This window comes from Peromyscus californicus, unplaced genomic scaffold (assembly GCF_007827085.1).
Source record: "Peromyscus californicus insignis strain IS unplaced genomic scaffold, ASM782708v3 Scaffold_22__1_contigs__length_63687245, whole genome shotgun sequence".
Taxonomy (NCBI): Eukaryota; Metazoa; Chordata; class Mammalia; order Rodentia; family Cricetidae; genus Peromyscus; species Peromyscus californicus.
This window is the reverse complement of record NW_026294525.1, coordinates 19323641-19345783: the sequence shown is the minus strand read 5'-3', so window position 1 is coordinate 19345783 and position 22143 is coordinate 19323641. Positions and strand designations below refer to the sequence as shown.

General features: G+C 39.3%; 1 protein-coding gene across 8 annotated transcripts in view; it reads left to right on the top strand.

Annotated features, from left to right (window-relative positions):
- The window catches only part of Adgb (androglobin), a 136153-nt gene extending 114387 nt beyond the window's left edge, over nt 1–21766 (top strand). For 6 of the 8 annotated variants that reach the window (XM_052751008.1, XM_052751010.1, XM_052751009.1 and 3 more), the window contains 7 exons: nt 6188–6351; nt 8492–8671; nt 9575–9686; nt 11906–12187; nt 16334–16427; nt 17112–17295; nt 21359–21766. In XM_052751008.1, the coding sequence (XP_052606968.1) occupies nt 6188–6351; nt 8492–8671; nt 9575–9686; nt 11906–12187; nt 16334–16427; nt 17112–17295; nt 21359–21544 (1202 nt within the window). In that variant the 3' untranslated portion in view covers nt 21545–21766. The remainder of the gene's footprint in view (nt 1–6187; nt 6352–8491; nt 8672–9574; nt 9687–11905; nt 12188–16333; nt 16428–17111; nt 17296–21358) is intronic. The other 2 variants (XM_052751011.1, XM_052751012.1) reach the window with 2 other exon arrangements.
- Nucleotides 21767–22143: the final 377 nt, after the last annotated feature.

Below are 22143 nucleotides of genomic sequence, written 5' to 3'. Positions count from 1 at the left end.
GCTCTTGGGGTCACTGAGTCTTTGGGGAATCACTGTGGCTTTGGGGGTCAGTGAGGTATTGGAGGGTCACTGAGGCTTCAGGGGATGGGTGAGGAGAAGAATGCTTCTGCCCACTTGATGGGGGCTCTTCCTTCCAGTGACTGTTTTTCATAATACCTATTAATAATTTCCACAGAAATATATGTAAGTTTATGATTTATTTCTGAGATTGGAGGAATGTGAATCTAGGTATTCCATTGATGTAACAAATTATGTCCCCACAAATTCATTGCTATATTAGCCACTCAATTAGTCTTTAATTTTCCTCTTTGTCCTTAAGGCCCTATACCTTCAACCCATCTCATACTTTGTTTTACCTGAGATAAAGTTCCAATCCCTAAAAGCTGAGTGTTTACTTCCTGACAAGACCAGTTTGGATGACAAGATTTCAGTGCTATTGTTACATCTCTCTCTATGTCTATAAGACCTTCAATTATAATGTCATTTATTTGTATTTTTAGCTTTGGCTTTTGATCATTTATAGAATTTGCCAAAATATTTGCTTTATAGTTTCTCCTAAAAATTTTGTTTTATCTTCTAAAGCTGTTCTATCATCCAGAGCAGTGTGTGTGTGTGTATGTGTGTGTGTGTGTGTGTGTGTGTGTGTGTGTGTGTGTGTATAAAACAATAGGCATTAGGTCCTTTAATTGCTCTGGAAAGGATTTCCCCCATGGTAACAGGGAATGACTGAACCAAATTTGACATGGGGGCCTGAGAGGGGACTCCAAGACATTTCCCAGTTGCAAAGGGTTATCTTATTTGTCTTTTGCTGATCTGCATTCATTGGTCCAATATTGGCCTTTGTCACACCCTTCTGCATCCTCCAGAATTCAAGGGCCTTCTGTTTGGATTAGAAGAAACATTGTTTCTAGAAATGCCCTGTCTATAATCCCTTTTTAGGTGACTTTGTTTGCCACAATTAAAACACTTGACATTTTGATTTTTCTTCAAGCCTCTGGAAATCACCTTGTCCTATTCAAGCATCATCATGGTTAAGAGATTCAATATGGATTATATCTCAGATCCATTCCTCTATGGGTGCTGATCTTGCCTTTAAAGAACTAATTACCCTTTTGCATTGTGAATTAGCATTTCCAAAAGCCAAAGATTCACTTATTGTATGTCTAGCTTCTGAATTTGGTATCATTCTATTTATAGCTGAAGTCAATCTTTGTAAAAAAATCAGTGAAGGTTTCTTTTGGGCCCTGTATAACTTTAGTAAATGACTCAGTTCTCTTTATGACTTCTTCAATTCTGTCCCAAGCATTCAAAGCTGCTGCACTGCATAGAGCCAGGGTTTTCTGATCATATAGAGATTGTCTTTGTACATCAGTATAATTGCCTTCTCCAAGAAGTTGGTCCTGGGAGATTTCAATACCTCTAACCCTACTTCATTGTTCAATGATCCTAGCCTCATCTTTCCACCAGATCCTCCACTGTAATTGAGGACCAGGTTCCAATACTGCTGTACCCAACTCTCTCTAGTCTTGTGGGACAATTCTGTTACTAGTTGACCATAAATTTAACATCTGCTTCACAAAAGGTGAATGCACACCATATGAGACTATGGCTTCCTTAAATCTCCTCAAATCAAACATTTCAGCTTTTACATAGCCTTGGGGATACCTGTCATTTGGCAGTTGTTCCCATAAGGTGACTGGATGAATTACAGTTAGTTGTTTGATAACCTTGAACTGTTCTTCTCTTATTTTATAATGTAATGGTGTTGTTCCTCTGTCTTTGTCTGAATATCTCTATAATCTGTTTTAGTACATTTTTCCAAGGCTTATAACTTATCAGTCAAAAATGGCAATATTTTCTCTAGTAACTTTTTCTAAGGCCTGTATCTTGACATTCATATCAACCAATTTTTTTAGGGATAAAATAAGGATTATCAAATCAATAATGATTGTAATTAACATTATGTAAATCAAGGTTAAGTTAATTATCTTCTCATTTAATTGTTCCATTTTTAAACCATTCATTGTGTAATCATACAGACATCTAACTCCCTCCATCATAATAGTGCTTCCCATTTTTTTTTTTTTTTTTGGTTTTTCGAGACAGGGTTTCTCTGTGTAGCTTTGCGCCTTTCCTGGAACTCACTTGGTAGTCCAGGCTGGCCTCGAACTCACAGAGATCCGCCTGGCTCTGCCTCCCGAGTGCTGGGATTAAAGGCGTGCGCCACCACCGCCCGGCTATGTTTCCCATTTTTTAACATGGGAAAAAACTTTTTTTTTTAAACTAATTCCCCCTTTTATGATTGTCTCACCAATTCTGCTGACAATGATGGTGAAGTGTGGTACTGGCTGCCACTATGTAGCATGTCTGAGCAGAGAACACAAGTGGTGTACAGCCTGACTGAGGACAGCTGCCATTGATCACGTATCAGCAGCCTGACAAGGTGGTTCAGGGAAAGCCCACAACCCCCAGGGGAAAAAAGGAGCCAAAGAACCAGCCATTTGCATGGGGAAATGTGTGAGACCGGTGGGAAGTGAAAGTAAGAAGCTGTCTGAAGATAGAGCAGACCAGTGGTTGAGAGGCTAACTCTGGCAGTGTTTGGAGCCCACGTGCCTGTTTTGTTTGGGGCTTGTGGAGATGGTTGTAGAGAGAGGCTGCAACAGAAAAATCCCAGACTAGCTCAGAGGGCTTGGGGAAGAAAGGGAAAGGCAGCTGGTGGTGCGTGACTCCAGCAGGTGGAGTTCCCAAGTGCAGTTCCAGCGTGTGCTAGTAGCTGCGAAGCCACTGGCAAGCAGCTATTTCATGAATTTGTGCCCCTAAAGTTGGACACCAGATGATGTATGTGTAAATTTAATTAATCTTATCAATAAATACCAGGAGACAAATATTGGGGTAAAAACCTGAAAGATCAGAGAAGCAGAGGAGCAGCCACCAGTGACTTCTTACCTCTTCAGTTCCTCTGACCAAAAAGGCTGAGATCTTGTCTCAGCCTCACCTTACCACTTCCTGTCCCTCACTCTACAGTCCTCCAAACCTCTATGGTTAGCTAGTGGCTAGCTCTGACTCCAAGCAAGCTTTATTTGTCAGAGCACAATCAAAATATCAGAGCACAATCAAAATATCACACAACAATCAACTGCAATGTCTCAATTCCATTTACAGCTGAAAACCTACGTGCTTTGTATGCTTTTTTTTTAATTTGAAGGATGTGGAGTACTTAGAAAACTTTAGTTCTTGATGTGTTTTCACTATCAACTTAGATTAATTTTAAAATATATTTTCATCAAATAGAAGTTGGTTGTGTTATTTTTGTTAATGTATTGATGACCGTATTTAAAATTATATCCATCCTGAAGTCAATAAAAATATTTTTCATTCTTTTAAACCATTTAATTCCTGTGAACAATATAATGTATGATTTTATGTTTTTCAAAACTTTACATCCTTATTGCCCAGACTTAAAACAAAAAACATAAAACAACAACAACAACAACAAAACCCCCACTAGATCTGACATATAGCTATAAAGGTATATCTGACCTGGGATAGTTATGCTATTTATAGGAAACTTGGCTTCCTGCTACCATGCAGCAGCAGTGTCACCTTTTGTTTATTTCAGTACCTAAGCTTCCCTAAATGGTTGGCTCACTATGGCTGACTTTCACTGAAGGAAATAAGAGACAGGAGGATCTTGAGCTGGGAGTTCTCGGTGGCATCTGCCTTCATCATGTAATGCTGTCATTCTAAACTCCTTTTGTCAATATACCACCTCTGTAAATTGATAATCAAGGCCTTTGAAGTTCTAATTGATCTTTTGAAACATATATAATTGTTATCTGTATATATATGATAAAGTACTTGCTGTGATTTATTTTTTAGGAGAGAGCTGCACAATGAAGCATTGTGTATACAAGTCATAAAGTCTTTGAAACAAAATATCACATGTTCTATATAGTATAATTATATTTTGTAGTTATATAAAATAAGCATTTTAAGATATAGTACAAAATAAACATGTTAATATATATGAGTTTTCTGTTACCACTTACAAGTGAATCTGTTATGTGAACATGCATGTAGCCCTAAACAAATTTGGAAATTATGTGAATGTTCAAATATTGACCAGTTCCCAAGGATAGAGATCAAAGCACTGACTTTTAATCATAAACACAAACTTGCATTTCTATGTCTATGGAGGTTTCATCATCTACTGAACATTTCACTATATTATTTTCTTAGTACACATTAGGTAGAGTAAAAACCCAAAGGAACTTACAAAAAGGGCTTCCTAAGCTCATTTCATCAACAGGTAGTCCCTAGCACTTCTTTCCCACAAGGGATGAATGAATTGATTCCTCCAGGGCTTCCTAATTACAGGCACATACCCATGAGGTCACACCTTCCATAACTTTGAGTCAGTAAGATGGTTTCCAGTTCACAGCTTAATCCCATGTATATTGCCAACACATGAAGATTTCTTGCAAGCCTTGCACACTAAATTAAGCAACCTGGTAATGACTGCTTCCTATGAATTAATCAACTAGATTTAAAGGACACAGCATGAATACAGGCAAGTTTTACATTTTATCAGCATCAAGAGGAAAGATGTATATGAGAGCAAAGGTCTTTGTATATTATTGATATCAAATTGGTGTTAATTCAAACTTAATTGTTATAAATAAAAATTTTAATTACTTAATCTTATCCATGAATACCACTAAGAAAATGAAAATGAACAGAAAACAAACAACCTGAGAGAATTAAAATGCTACAGATGTTAAGTATGGTTTTGAAGCAAAAGAACATAATAACAAGATTAGAGGAACTGAACAAGATATGAAATACGGAGTAAAATAAATATCAAAGTAGCAGACATAAATCCCCTCTTTTGGGCAATTATGATTAATGTAAATTAAATGTGATTTACTATAAAATATGATCCAACTTTATATATTTATAAGTAGGGCATCCTTTAATTTCAAATATATAAATAGTTTTAAGATAGAAGAATACATTACAAATAGTAACCCATATAAACTTGGAATGGTCATACTAATGTCAAAGATAGATTTAAAGACCCAAACAGGTATATTAGTTATTTTATAATGCTAAAGAGACCACATAGTCATAAAACAAAACCATTATAAACATATGCACCTAACATCAGTGTCTGAAATGCATGAAACACAACTAGTATTGAAAGAAGAAATAGCTAACTCTACAGATAGTTGGAAATTTAAATACTGCACTTTAAGTGGAAAGAAATTTAAACAGGAAATTAGGATTATAAAATGCTTGAAGCATATGGCAAACCAACCTGTCCTAAGATCAGACTTCCCCACTCAGGAGTAACAGAACACATGTTCTTCTCATGACCATTGGAACATCTGGAGGGAGGCAGCAAATGAAGCTGTGCCATGAGTCTAAACAAATGGCAAAGAATAAAAACAGTGCAGCTGTGTTCTCTAATCACAATTGAAGAACACTAGAAACCAGTAAGAGATAAATACAGAGAATTCATAGATGTGTAGAAAGCAACATGGTCTCAACATAATTGTCTGCATTAAAAACAACAACTGAAAAAATGGAGTCTAGAGAAATGGCTTAGGGGCTAAGAACACTTACTGCCCTTGCAGAGAACCAGGATTCAGTTCCTAGCACTTACATGGTGGCTCACAACTGCCTGTAACTCCATCTTCAGGAAATCTGATGCCTTCTGATGTCTCAGGGCACCAATATACACAAGTGTCACACACACATGTATATAAAATAAATAAATCTTTTTTAAGGAACAAACTGGAAAACTAGAGAAAGAAAAGAAAATCCCCAATCAAAAGGAAGAAAATAATAGTAAAGATTGGAGCATAGGAGAATGACTTGTGTATCTATGTAATATATGAAAGAAAAGGCACCCAGATGGCCAACAAGGTGGTTTGATAACCTTAATATTCTAAAGCCCACTGCTTTATATATACCAATGTTGAGTTTATGCTATATGAATTATATCTTAATTTTATTAAAAGAATTTTGACAAGCTCTTATGAAACGTTTGTTCACTTGCTTACAAGGAATGAAATCCAACCACTTTAGATGAAGTGTGCTTGCCATGTCCTCCCTCCAGGAAATGATCTTGTCATCATGTCGGGTCTCACTGGATTTCATTTGCATGTCTCTTTAACTCATGTAGAGAAACATGAAGAACTAATTACCATAGGAAGTCCTGATTCCCATGCTGTCAGTGAAGGGCAGAAATCTGTAGGAACTTCCAAGACAACAAGGAAAGGCAAAGAGAAGTCTGGGGAGAAAGAGAAGTTGGCCAAGGAAAAGCAAGCTCCTCGCTTTGAACCTCAGGTGGGTGAGAAGTGACTCCCTTACTGAACAGACCCTGGTGGCACTTGCTGTCCCTCAGGACAGTGAGGGAGGAAGCAATAGGAAGAGATGAGAACTCACCATCCCAGACTCCAGAAGTGAGAAATCCTGTCCACTTAACATTTGAAAGATTCTATTTCGTAGCTGTATTGTTCCCTTGAGAGCACCATGAAGTAAGCAAGTAGACCTACTTGACTGTGTCCCTAGATTTGCCTTTTAGCACCTTGACAGTTCTTTCTCAGTCAAAATTTGACGATGGAAAAATTCTGTACCAACTCACTTTTGGAGCCATTCAAAGAGTAAAGCTAAAGCTCTAGGCTCTAAAAGTAAGAGAAATTTCCTTCTGAGACTTAGTTCTCATTAAAATACTAAGAGAATCATGTAGAAAGCAAGGTCTTCTGGGTAATAATGAAACAAAATTTTAAATGAAAACTTATTTAATGGCTGCAACCCTCTCCTCTTCCTCAATTACCTTATTTCAGATGGATACAGACTTGATCTTCCGTGATGTATTCTGTAACCACACCAGTTTTAACACTTAACTTGTCTGGTGGGGTCCTGGAAGATCCCACTTCCAGATCCTCATGACTTAAAACTAGTTAATTGTGAAGACCCTTCCTTTTCCAAGTTGCTTTTGGCCATGGCATTTATCACATTAACAAGAAAACATACATGCCAACATGTTAAATGGAGACTCTAGGAGAGAAATTGTCAGAAAGGTTATTTGGGGAAGAAGGGTCTTTCTCCCTTTCTGATTGTTCAGGAATGAACTTCTCATATGTAAAAGTCAAAACCCATTTCTGCCCCCTGAAGTCCTTGCAAGTGGTTCTATAGAACAATCATGTCTGTGAGAAATCTTCTTTGATGTTTGATACAGGGTCCAGCCCATGGTGGGCAGCATCATCCCTAGGTAGGTGAGGCTGGGCTATGTCAGAAAGCTAGCTGTGCATGAGCCAGGGGAATAAGCCAGCAAGCAGCTTTCTTCCATGGTTTTTTCTTCAGTTCATGCTTGAGCTACTGTCCTGATTTCCTTTCAGGGGTGGACCTCAAAATATAATCTGAAATAAACTCTTTCTATTCCAAGTTGCATTCAGTTATGACATTTTTCACATCCATAGAAAAAACAGACTACAACACCCATCAGCCTAATTTAGACTTTACTGTGTATAATTTTAAGTCAAGATTTTATAAAGTGATGGGCATAAACACTTGTTTTTCTTTCTCTCATGTGCATGTGATATGCATGACTGTGTGTCTGTGTGTGCACATATGTGTAGGTACGTGTGAGCGTGTGCCTGTAGAGGCCCAGGATTGATGTTGGGAGTCTTCTTCAATCACTTTCCACTATATTCACTGAGGCAAGGCCCCTCAGGTGAATCTGGAACTCATTGACATGGCTAGCCTAGCCAACCAGTGTGCTCTGGGGAGCCCATCTTTACCTTCTGAACACTGGAATTCCAAGTGGGCTGCTGTGAACAGTCAGCACTGGAGCTCTGGGCTTCTGAACTCCATTGTTCACACTTTCAAAGCATGCACATTTCATCTACTGAGACACAGCCACAGCTCCCAAGGCCCAACTCCTAAATGTACAATTCATTGACTTCCGCAAGTGTCTACACTGTGTAACTCAAGGTAAAGACTGTAGACTAGTGTAGGAGCTTATTGCTGTTCCTTCTATCATACCCACCCCAAAGCCCCAGGGAACTCGCAGCCCACTTTCAGTCATCATGCTATGTTCGCCTGTCACAGAATTCAAACAAATGCCTCACACAAGCTCAATTACTTTGTGTTTAACTTACTTGTTTTACTAAAATACATGCCTGTAGGATTCTTCCACATGGTGGTGTACAACAGATGTTTATTTTTATTCAATGCTCAGCACCTGACATAGGAACATGCTATAATTGTCCATTCACCAGCTGATCAACTTTTATACTTGTTTACTTTGTTTGCTATTACTGCTGTGAAAAAGAATATTGAGCATTCTTACACAAGTCTTGTGTAAATTAGGGTTTGGTTTCTCCAAGGTAAGTACCTAATGAAATCACCGTTTAGGGAGTGAATCCTAGAACCTTTCTAGGAGAGAAAAGCATTCATTTTTAAAACTTTCTTTCCCCCCTAGCCAATACCCACTGTTCACTCTCAGCAAGAAGATCCCAACAAACCCTACTGGGTTTTGAGGCTGGTATCTGAACACAGCGACTCAGACTATGTTGACGTGAAAAAAGACACAGACCGATCAGATGAAATACGAGCCATGAAGCAAGCTTGGGAGACAACTGAGCCAGGGAGGGCTATCAAGGTCACCTGCCTGAAAGGCTATTCTTTCTCACTCTTCCTTGATAGATGTGGTCTGAGAGATGAGCCCTGTGGGTAAAGTCACACAGGATTTCCTTTAGGTGTGAGATTTGGAATCATATCAGATTCTAGCCAAATTGTGACATGCGGTATGCCAAAACTATGAGACGTACTCCCGACCCTTTTTTTTTTTTACATAGCTATGCAGGGTTGGATTCACATGTACCCTGAAAAGCCTCAAGTAAGAGAGCATGCAAATGTTTAGCGTATGTTTTCCTACTATGAACAGCTTTAGATTAAAAAGTATGTGCTGCCCCCTTGTGGAATTTAAATATCTATCCCAGCTCTCCCCCATGCAGTGGCTCTCAACCTTCCCAGCCCTGTGACCCTACTTAGTAGGGTTCCTCATGTTGTGGTGACCCCCCCCCCACCATGAAATTATTTTTGTTGCTACTTCCTAATTGTAATTTTGCTACTGTTATGAACCATAATGTAAATATTCTTGGAGATAGAGGTTTGTCGAAGTGGTAGCAACCCACAGGCTGAGAACCACAACCTTATAGTCCAATAGTTATTTTACCTGTGGTGTTCCTTGACCTAATTCAGGGTAACTGGGGCAGATGAAAAAAGATTCAGAAACAATTGGATATAAGTTAGCATGCTTTGTATATTAGCTTAGCATGATGGGTCCTGCCCTTCCTCTTCCTGGTTCTCTGCCATAATCTATAAACGGTCAAAATCACAGAGGGTTCAGAATTTTCTTCTAGTTAATGAATGGGTCTGGTCAAAGCCACCTTCTTTGTGTTTCTTTTTCATCTTCCATTTGCTCTGAGCACTATTGGCTTGCTTCAGTCCATACCACTTGCTGCTTTTCAGCAAGCTCATAAGGCTGACGTCTGTCTTCCAGGCTTCACAGGCCCGTCTGAAGTACCTCAACCAGTTCATTAAGAAGCCAATTGACATCCCTATCCAAGAGACTTTTTCTTCAACCCAGAGCCAAATTAAACCCTCAGAAGAAGGTCAGTGGAGGCCACCCAGCTGCTCAGGCATTTGGTGGGGCCTCATTAGTGACAAGGAATTATTTCAGAGTTTCTGGTCCTCAGGATTGTGAAAGGCCACATGGCTTCACATCAGGACATGAATGGTCTTTAAATTATCAAGCCACTTACTTGTCCGTATTTTCTCATCTAAGACTCACATGCCCATTCTCCACACATAAGCAGAAGTGACTTTCCTTACTTAAGAAAAGTCGAAGAATTTGGTATAGTGGCACATGCCTGTAATCCCAGCATTTGGGAGGTAGAGGCAGGAGGCTCAGAAGTTCATGTCCATCCTCAGCTAAATAGGGGATTCAGGGCCAGCCTGAGCTACAGGAGGTCCTGTCTTGAAATGGAAAAAAGGTAAGAAAAAGATGAAATGAGATTGTTACTCAGTGCAATAGTAGTCATGGGGAATTGGAAGCAGGCCTACTACTGTGAATTTGGCACCTTCTTTATAAGAATACAAATAAGAATAATAAAATAAGTAGTAATAAAAGAATAGTCATAATGAAGATAACTACTTATATGGAATGACTGCCATGGCTTGGCAATTTACATTTCTTAAATTAGAGCTGACCCTAGTGTTCAAAGGTTGTCATTTCCAAGACCTACAATGTATACCAAAATGTACAGGTGTTCTAGACCCTTCTAGGAAATGGTGATGTCTTTGCATTGAATTTATGCACATTCTCCTGCATGCTTTAAATTATCATTATATTTCTTATAATCATAATTCAATCTAAGTGCTTTCTAAGTAGTTGTTATATACTATATCATTTAGAAACTATAAAGGCAAACAAGTATATGTATGTTCATTACAAATAAAACTAACATAGAACTAACTGTAGTAAATAACAGCATAACATTTTAAACTATATTTTTCAAGTTATTTAGTATTTATTATGCTATGTGCATGTGCATGCTGTAAGGATGGTTGCCACAGTACACATAAGAGGATGGACCACTTTGTGGAGTCAGTGTTCTCCTTTACATGGACTCCAGGAGTTGAACTCAGATCACTAGACTTACATAGCAAGCATTACTTTACCCCTGTGGGCATCTTGTCATCCTTTAACCATATGTGTTTAAAATGTTGTATTAATTAATGTTTATGTTATTGTGTATGTGTATTTTTTTCCTTCATGTATGTTTATGTACCACATGTGTGTCTGGTGTTCAAGGAGGCCAGAAGACAGCATTCGATCTCCTGAAACTAGCATTATAGACAGTTGCCATATGGGTGCTGGGAATCAAATATGGGTCTTCTAGAAGAGCACCCAGTACTCTTAAACACTGAGCCATTTCTCCAGCCCTGTCCTAACAAATTATTGATCAATAGTTAGTTGACTGAATCTGTGGATATAAAATCCAGAGATACAGAAGACAAACTATATTTGATTTGACATTTATATACCAACCCATTGATGTATATTATGATTTCCAAGGTGGAGAAAATCTCAATAATATTTCTAAGTTCTTGAGAAACAAGAGACCCTGCAAGCATGCATACCTGGCCCTCCTTTGACCCATATGTCTTCTCATAGATACCTGACTAGATCCAAGTACCATTGTACTAGGCTTACATGGAGGTAGAAGCAATTGACACCCCAAATCCTGCATTTTATTCAAATCAGAATATAGTGCAAAGTGGATCACCTACAGTGGATGAATAAATAGGAGACTAATGCATGGCTCACGTGAAATTTTGGGTTGGTTTTTGTTTTTTTTTCATGACTAAGGAGTCACTATTAGAATCACTTCTAAGGAAAATCCTCTCAGCTTTAGGATCTTCACAAGTAGAAACCCCTTTCAGTTGTATTTAAGACAATTTAAATTAGTGTCAAGACTCACTAGTCCCTTCCCAATGAGAAGTGCCTTGCGTATATACAGTGGACCCAATACTTAAAGACCTCACCTCTGTCAATATTGTCCCAGTTTCTAAAAGCTTCTGATTATATGTGGCTTTCATATTCCAAGAGACTTCCAGGCTCACCGTACACATATGATTATACTAACCATATCATGCTTTGACATCCCAGATGCTGTAGGGTATCCATGTCCTGGTTAGACACTGCAAAGCTTTGTAATTGTGTCCTCCAAATCTGGGCTCCTACAAGCAAGCCCCATTAGATATGTTTGCATGTGACTTCGCAGAGTGCAAGTTACTTTTTTTCAGGAACATATACATTGTGCTATAGGAGAAGTAGCAGGGAGAGATGCTACAGGGAGAGATGCTGCAGGGAGAGATTCTACAGGGAAAGATGCAGACATCAAAGAAATGTCATCAGCCCCAGCGGGAAATACACTGTGGAAGAAATGGCAAATGACCAAGGGCATCAGGGATCTGGCAAAATCTGCAAGCAGCGAGAGCAAAATATCTGTGGCAGGGAAGGAAGAAAAAGAGCCACCACCGCCGCCACCGCCACCGCCACCACCGCCGCCACCAAGTGTGCAGCTGAGTATGCAAAAGGAGAAAACTGGTGAGTTCTGATCTTGCTGGTAAGGTAAGACATACACTTGTCTTTGCAATAACAGTAGACACAGATTATAACAAACACACCTGAGACGAAGGCTCCCAAAATCGGGGGGAAAATGTGCATCTGTTACAGCTAGTAACATAGCATGGCTCCCTGGCATATTAATCTCGAGTTCTTTTATTGCAACAAGTCCTATAGTAAAGGCTGGAATTAGAAGAAAAAAACTATTGACTAAGAATTCTTTATCCAGTAAAAACCATCCTTAAAAACTTAAGCCAAAGTAGGAGTTGGGGTTTAGCTTAGTTTTTGAGCACTTGCCTAGCACATGCGAAGTCCTAAGTTCAATTTTCAGCACTGAAAAAAGCAAACTAAAAAAGGAGGGGTGATTAAGGAAAAATAGGTACATCTTCTTGAAGACAAAGACCAATGGATGTGAGTCTAGAACAGATGGCTTAAAATAGGTGTCAAAGGTAACCCTCTGGATTAAGAGAAAATGACCTCAGAAGGTAATTCAGACACTTAGATATATGTTTGAAGAATTCAGAATCATATTTCTGAATTTTTAAATTGATTTGACAAAAGTAACTGGAAAGCTGTACTGCTGGCTTCTGACACACAAACAACATGCCAGTAATAGTACAAACGGTAGCTGAGGAAATGGAGCTGTGTAAGAAAAATATTTTGTGTCCTGCTTTCATGAATACCAACCTGATGTAAATAGTGGAAAACGTGAATGTGTTTTATAAAAACTATTCTCAAACAAATGAAAACAGTAGCACAGCATAGTGAAACCCTCAAGACATGGCCAAGGCTAAGGAGGGAGTCTATAGGGATGAACACCACCTTCAAAAAGTGACCTCACTACCCTCTCTACAGCTCACAGAACTAGAGAATTGAGAACAAAGCTAACTCAAGTTTAGAAGGAAAGAAATAAAAATCAGAACAGAAATACATGAGCTAGAGACTAAAAATCAAAATATGAATGAATAGCTACAGTAACCTTTAAAAAAGAGAGGGAGGACTCAAATAAATAAAAAAAAAGGAGGTGGAAAGGAAGACATTAAAATTAACAACAGAGAAATACAAAGGTGTAGCTAGGGATTATTATGAGCAACTATATGCTGGCAAAGACCTTAAATAGATGGGCAAGTTCCTGGATACACAGCTTACAGAGACTGGGTGATGAGGAGCTAGGGGATGACTCAGTCGCTTGCTATGGCCAGGAGAACCAGAGTTCAGGTCTGCACCTCTAGTACTTACTTGGCAGCTTGGAAACATATGGATCCCCGGAGTTTGCTGGCCAGTGAGTCTACAGGTTCAGTGAGAGACCATGTGTCCAAAAAGTGGACAGCCATAGTGCAAGACATCTGTTGATCTCTGGCTTCTGTCTGCTTCTCTACACACACACACACACACACACACACACACACACACACACACACACACACACACACTCACACAAATAAATAATAAAGTTTAAATAATGCATGATGAAGAAGCATAAACCTTAACAGAGAGCTGCGAGGCTGAATCAGCAATAAATTCTCCACCAAAGAAAATCTTGGGGCCAGGCAGCCTCCGTGTTGCAGTGAATTAGATAAGTGTCAAGCAGCATGAGTTAAGACTGTCATACTTACTGTGTAATGCTAACACTACACTGGTCTCAAATCAGACAGGTACACAATAAAAAAAAAGGAAACTGATGAAGCTAGATGAAAAACAAATCCTCACAACCTGACAAACCAGGGTCAGAGAGTTGGGTTCGTCTTAAGGAGTGCTTGCTGGTCTTGCAGAGGACTGGGTTTTGTGTCTGGAGCCCATGTCTTCAGACTTACAACTACTTATAACCCCAATTCTGGGGGAATCTGATGTTCTCTTTTGGCTTCCATGGGCACATACACACTCATGTGAAGATTACCCCCCCACACACACACACACACCTAAAAAATAAAATAAATCTTTAAAAACCCTGACAAACCAAGTCCAATAGCACATTAAAAATATTCTTCACTATGATCAAGTCGTATTCACAGCAAGTATGTAAATATAGTTCAAAAGATCGTTAAATAGGATATGCCACATAAACAGAGTAAAGGACAATAAAGCAGGGAGGCTGAGCCAACTCAACAGTCCTGTGATAACTAAGCAATGCATACAGTGTTTCACAGATCCATGCATGAAGGTGAAGGCCTGGCGGCCTAATTTACTAGTTCTAGCACCTCTCTATATAGGTATATTTCTCCTGAAAAACAGTGATGACACAGTTTCTTTCTAATATCAGTAAGATCTGTTATCCTTCCTCTCACCCAGTTCCTCTGGTAAGGCCTTCCAGACTATGTTGAATGAAAAAGTAAATATCCTCATCTTACTTCAGACCTTAAAGATAATTCTTTTGACTTTTTTTTTCCTGTCCGTAATACTGGAGTTGGTATCAATATGGCCTTTGCCTTATTTGAGAAATGACTTATTTCATGAAGTATGAAAAGGCAAGGCAAGTAAAGGAACAATCAGGAATGACTTCATACTGTATAATTACAATAGTGTTACCTCAGTAGGGGCAGTAGTTGAGTGGACTATGAATGGGAGAAAAAGGAACAGTGCCTGGAGCGTGGGTCAGTGAATAAACTCTCAATGATACGTCAATCCACAGCTCCATACAGTTACCCAAACCCATACAATATAGAAGACCTGGGGTAAATTCTTAAGTGAACTATGGTGTCTGGGAGGTGATGGCCACTGGGAAATAACAATGGAAAAAGTTGCATGTGTATTTGTGAAGGGTTAAACAGAATAGCTCCAATATTGTTGGGAATCGAAAACTACTCTTAGAAACAAGAATTGAAGACAGAGAGAATGAAGTGGAAAGATTTTTTTTCTTTGTAATTCCAACTTTTGTCATGATGTTAATAACAGTCACTTTAGGTGGAGGGCTAGAGTTGGGTTGGTGGGATAAAGTACCTGCTTGCATGTAAGCCTGACAACCTGAGTTCACTCCCACACTAAAACGTCAGATGTGGGGCCACTTACCCATCATCCCGATGCTCCTGGAGACGGGAGGTAGACATAGGAGAATGGGCTGGAAGTTCACTGGCCAGCTGGCCTTAGTGTGATGTACAGCAGCAGAATTAAGAGAAATCCTGCTTCAGCAAGGGGGAAGGTGTGAGAACTGACTCCCAAAAGCCGTCTTCTGCCCCCCCCCCCCGCCACACATGCATGATATGCATGTTAACACATCAAGCGAAAGAAACAAACAAATAAAAACTTACCATCATTTCAAAGTCCCTTAAGAGGTTACTGTAATTATTTTACCATGTGACCCAACCATTCCCGCTTATAGGCAATGTCCAGGAAAACAAAACTATATTCACCAATATAGACTAATGGCTGCCCAGAGCTTCTGGCAGGAATGGACACTGACTGTAGAAGGACAGGAACCTCATTTGAATTATGCAAATGTCTTAAAACTGAATTTTTATGATGATCAAAGAACCTAGTAGATTTATTTTAAAAGTATTGCATTGCATCCTTCAAATGAGGTAGGTTTCTTTGTTTTTGTTTTACATGAAAACTATTCTTTCTTTATATTTTAAAGATAGAGAGGTCTGGAAAAGTCAAAAGGTCACTATCATCTAAATACTTAAATTCTTTATAAAATTTGTTTTTGTGGCTCCCTGTGGGTGCATGTAGTAAAAGTTGTTCATTTGCTCTTCAGTGTGTTTATTTTATACATTGTTCAATCCAGTGGAAGGTACAATACTGTGTCTTACGTACATTTAAATTCGAACTCTTGAGTGCTCAGCATGATTTTCAGACATTTTTCAAGCTCTTTAAATTTTGAATCATTTAATTTGCTTACAATGAAACTTTGTAATTGAAAGAGGCTGTTTTCCCCTCCCTCATTTAACTGTAATTAAGAAGGAATTAGTTACTGTTCTAATGGTGCGTACTCATTTTCCCCTCTTTCATTTATTTAGCTATAGACAAATTTACACCAGAGGATAACTTTAAAATAAGATTCCTAAGTGTATTTCAATAAAATCCTAACAACAGCACAAGGTTGTTTCTTAACAGAAAGCGTTGTTGTCAACCAGAAGTTATAATAGCTGTTTAGCTATTTACTTCTGGAAGTCTGTGTTCTCTGCCTTCTAGTATTATCCCGTTCACGATCTCAGACAGTTTTGGAAATGTCTCCACGACTCATTCGAAAAGCACTAGAATTTGTGGACTTCAGTCATTATGTACGGTGAGTTTTAGCTAAAGTGGTTAATATAGAAAGTGTGTTCATAGAATCTTAGATATATCCCCAATGGGCAGTTGCTAAGTAACCAAAAAGTCAAAATTAAATGCTAAATATGTCTTCATTTTGTCTGTCTTTAGAGTGGCATGATTTTTCATCTTAAATTTTGCAAATGTTTTATTACGTTAATCACTAACTCATTTAAGTGACTTTTGTAACAACAATAACAACAAAAAACAATGAACCTACATAAAGTCCTCATACTACCCACTATGATTATTTAATAAAGTTGCATTTTTCTTCACAACTAAATAACAGTATGAATAGAGCCTGTCATGCATGTTTATATGTTTGAGAATGTCATCACTCTCATGAAATGGATAAATTTAAAAGTAAAACCCATACAATACTCATAGTGTGAACGCCAGTTTCACAGTCACCTTATTGAATGATATATCTGAGTTAACTGATGGTCTCCATAATATTTTTCTAAAATATCAATGAGTCAGTATACAGTATCTAACCCATTTTTAAAGAAAATGAGTGTTTATTCCACCATCTCTCATGTTTGGTTTGATTCAGACCAGCTCTCTGTTAACACAATTCTAAATTACTTTGCGCTCTGAAATAACATTTACTTTCAAGCTCTCAAGAATGATTTTCTTGTTTCGTCTGACATTTTCCATCCAGGAAAACAAGTGATGAGCCTGTGCTGCAAACAGAGGAACTGAATAAGCAGCAAGCAATGCAGAAGGCGGAAGAAATCCACCAGTTCCGGCAGCACAGGTGCCGGATCCTTAGCATCAGAGACATCGATCAGGAAGAGCGATTTAAGCTCAAGGATGAGGTTCTAGACACGTATGGGAAGATGCGGGTGAGTCTAGAAGTACCTATGGTCACATCCGTGAAGTTCCTTTGTAACAGAAAAAAGAAAGCAGAGTTATACATCTGAGCAGAAAGAATTCCTTTTTCCTTTTTTTTTAAATTAAGAAAATGTTTTCATTCATTTTACACACCAATCAAAGATCCCCCTCTTTCTTCCTCCCACCCCACCCCAGCCTCCCCCCAACCCAACCCCCACTCCCTACCACAAGAAGGCAAGGCCTCCCATGGGGAGGCACATCCAGTAGAGGCAAGTCCAAGCCCTCCCCACTGCCTCAAGGCTGCGTGAGGTGTCCCATCACAGGTAGTGGGCTCCAAGAAACCCACTCATGCATCAGGGATGGATTCTGAGTGCATCAGGATCATGATGGGGAAACCTGCGGAGATGAACAAACCAAACTAGTGGGAACGCATCAAAGTTGGATCAATGGCTGTGGAGCCTGCATGCGACTGGACTAGGCCCTCTGCATGGGGAGACAATTGTGTAGCTTGATTTGCTTGGGGGGCCCCCTGGCGGTAGAAAGAATTTTTAATACCTGACTCTATAAAGTTCACTACCTCCCAGAAAGCCTGGACATACATTCACATATCTCATTTCACTCACTGCCCTCTTAAAACTCCACTAACACCATAATAGGAATCTATCTTAAGCTGGAATGAATGTGAGAGAAGACAGGAAACTATTTGTGAACATATAAAATTATGGGGTGAGAACTACATTATCCGAGTTGAGACAGGCAGACCGGATGCTGGCTGTGGGAAGATGCTTTATAATCTCCCGGTTTGCTTGCAGCATCTTCGCATGCCCCACAGGCCCAGCAGGTTGGCCCTGTGGATGTTATGAAGCAAAGATGGAATGGGAGGAAGATAATTAGGTTTTTTGGGTTAAGTCCTCTTTAAAAGTCACAGATCGAAACCCCAACTTTTCATGGTGGGTGGCCATTATCCTCCCCCTACTCACACACGTCTGCAGCAGTGCCGAGAGGCTTTATGTAGACATGGTCCAAAGAAAAGCTTTCTTTGCAGTGGGAGACTGAGATTAATTGAAAACAAGACTGTGATAGAAATGGAAAGATGGAGTAAATGTATAAGAATGACTTCCATCTGTAATGATAGAGATTTGTTGCTTTCTTCTCTCTCCCATAACATACATACATACACACAAATACACTCGAATATGCTCACATAGACACAGACACTACACTGACATACAGACACACATGCTACACATACTCATACACACACAGATATAGGCAGATACATATATATGTGCATGTGTGTGCACACACACACAGGACTGAGAATTATAGAACTTTCTAAGTATTTTAGCCATGCTGATACTGGATTCTCCACCACAGTATTGCTTACTGATGTGGAGGAATATGCTAGTTAGATGTCTCTTTTTGTTTTGTTCGATAGGCACTTCAAACTAAAACCTATCCAAATATTAATTGTAGCAATTTTAGCCCTCCTCCTCATTTCAGGACGAACGTGTTACTTCATCATTATCTTCATCTTAGAAAGTGACAATCACAAGTGCTCTTGTTCAGAGCAGAAACCTTTGAGACAGTCCTGCCTGTTACTCTTCACCAGTGATCCATTATCAAAATCCACTTAGTCTCCTTTGAGAATCCCGCGGAAGCTCAATTGCCTCCACTCTCTCTGCATCCAGGACCCCAGTGCAGACCATCGTTGTTTCTAATCAGGGTCTTTCTACAGATCCCTCATTGATCTCGCTAGCTACTTCCATTTTTGCCATCCTTTGATATGGCCTGTCCTTAGCAGCCAGACAGCTGTCATTCAGGATAAATTGTTTTATTTTGTGGTAGCAAACAACCTCACCATTTCAGTGACTAAGGCAGGATCTGACAAACTTGTTTTCTATAAAAGGGGGTGACATTTTTGTCTCTGTGGGTTCTTTGGTTGTTTGTCCAGCACATATACTGTTTCTAGTTACTTTGTCCTACCAATATTAACACATAATTGAAGCTAATACTTAATTAAATGGGAATACATCAAAAAAAAAACCCAATACTTTATTTAAAACAAAACAGGCAATAGTCAGCTTTGTTCCAGAGGCTTCAGCGCACAAAGTCCTGGCATTTCTCATCCTGGGCACATATCTAATGCAGTTCAGTGGGTCTTTCTTGTGTCTATTAAGATACTGAGTGAGGCTGAAAGAGATCATATGCAGAAACTCTCCTGTGACAATTATGACAGTAGAAGGGACCACACTGAACTGAGCATGGCAGGCTTCTGTCCAGAAATAGCACATTATTTCCACTCAAATTTCATTAATTAAAGCAAATCACATGGTCACTCACAGCTTCAAAGATGGAGTCAAAGTTGGTTGAATGTCCAACATAAAGAGCTATGAAGAAATGCAATTCTGTTACTTAAGGAACCTGGTTGCTGTTACTTTGTTACAGTAGTTCTAGCAATATAATACAGAGGGCAGTGTTACCTTGAGCCTGAGAGAGAATGGGAAAATATTTTATGGATTGCACTAATGGCATGATCATGCCCGATTTTGACATTTTAAAGTTATTTTCCTACATATGTACTTCCTTACTGTTTAACAAGAAAGCATAATACATACTTAATAATAAAATATGAATCCATTTTAAATCCATCTCTCTTAGAGAACAGAGTATGTATAAAGAAGGCCTTTGTTCTGGTTTGTTCTTATACTTGAAAGGGAACAATGGGAATTGTGTTTGATAAATGAATCAGAATCAATGAATGATTGTTAAATTGCACAGATTCAATATAACATAATACAATATCAGAAATAGGGAATTTCAAGGTCATTGGCCTTACTTTCTGTGTTTAGAAGCCAAGCTAATGCACTAGATAAGGGTGATGTAGAGAAGAAATATCAGCTGGGACCCTGAATTCAGAGCCTAGTCATTCAAGTGTGGGGTGCAAATAAACATCTTCATTTTGACTGAAGCCATTTTAACAGAAACCCAAGAGTAAACATCTCTTATCAAATATGAGAAAATAACTCTTCCAAAAACCCTCAAGAGTTGACTGGCATATATTCAACTGACTTTATGCACATCCTTAAGATGTTTGTGTCTTGCTCACTTTCTCTTTCCAATGTGCCAGAGCTGTCGTCTTATGCCAATGCAGTATACTCTAGGGATCCAATTTTATGGTAGTTATAGTAGTTTTATATCATCAAACTCATTGTGAAATCTGATTCTGACATCCAGCTATACCAGCCCCTCAGTAAAACTATGTTAGTTGCAGAAATGTTGGGGGAAAAACTCTCAAACAATTCAGCATGAAGAGAAAGCTGGCGTTTCTAGAAAGATCTCTTTATGCCAGCATGAGTCCATTAATCCTTATTATCCCGCTGTATTGGGTTTGAAGCAGTTAACAATAGTGAGGCCTCCTCCACATTCAGAGAGGAAGGAGATGAGAAACCAGCAAGGGGTCCTGAAAAGGACCAGCTAGTGAGATGGAGGATAAGTTAATAATGTGATATCCAGTGAGCCAAGAGAGGTCTGGTGACTGCGGAAGAGGTGGTTAAGTAGGAACAGTATCAAGAACTGATCTTGAATGTAGCTACATGTTGATGACTGGTGTTCTAGATAAATACTGTTATCTACCATCCTAAGAATGAAAGAAAGATAGTGGGCTAGGTTTTATTATTCCGAAGGCCTGCAGCACAGCCCCAGTATGTCTTGTCAGAGAGTACAGGTGAGGAACTAGTAATGTCTTGAGCACAGTTGCTGTGTGAGGGACAGATCGATCCTGAACTCGTTTAAAACAAAGTTCCACTACCAAAATCTCTACCAATTTCTCTACCTTTCTACTTTTCTCCCGCTGATGCTTCCTTCGCCATTCGTTCCACATTAAAATCTCACTTGCCTTGTATCACAATTTCAAGTCTGTGTATTCCTAAACGTCCAAGGACAAGCCTAGCTCCCATCCTCAGTGAGTTTCTCCATCAATGTGTTAGCACGAGGAAAGGGAAAGTATTTCTCTTCTTGCTGCTTCTGCATCATTATCAGTGAGACTGATTGGCTTGGGTTGTTTTTGAATAGGACTCTGTAGATGAATCCCGACAGAAGATCCTTGAAGTCCGGGAAGAATACAGAAGCAAGTTGCTGGAGGCAGAGCGCCTAAGGCTGGAAGCTTTGGCAGCTCAGGAGGCTGCAATGAAGGCAGAGACAGAGAAAAAGTCTCCAGTTTCTGACTCACAGAAGAAGAAGAAAGGAAAGAAAAAATGACTGAGAGGCCCCGTGGCACCCTCTTCTGTAGAGGGAAAGTGTTGGAGGCACTGTCGTTTTGCCTTTTGATAAAATATTAGACGAGTGGAGAAAATGTTCCCCACTCATGGTTTCTACATTTTAATGTTAATGTGTTGGTTTTCTTAGAAAGGAATTGAAGGTATTAGTGTCTCAGGTGTTCTAATTTCACTAAAATTGCTAAAAATAAAGTTTAGATTGTAAATAAAATTGTGTTACACTTTGAATTTCTTGCACTAAAATAGATTTATGTGTGCATAGTGAGTGTGTGTGTGTGTGTGTGTGTGTGTGTGTGTGTGTGTGTGCGCGCGTGCACACACACCCTTTGGCATGCATTTAGGGGTCAGAAACACTTTGGGGGGGGTCTGTCTCTCCTTCCACCTTGTTTGAGCATGGTATCTAGTCTCTGCTGCTGTACTCCAGGCTTGCTGGCCCACAAGCTTCCAGGTAAGACAATTCTGTATCCACCTTCCATCTCACCATAGGAGCACTAGGATTGCAGATGTGCTCATAGACCTGGCATTATACACATGTTCCAGGGAATTTTAACTCAAGTCATAGACTCTTGTGGCCACTGTTTT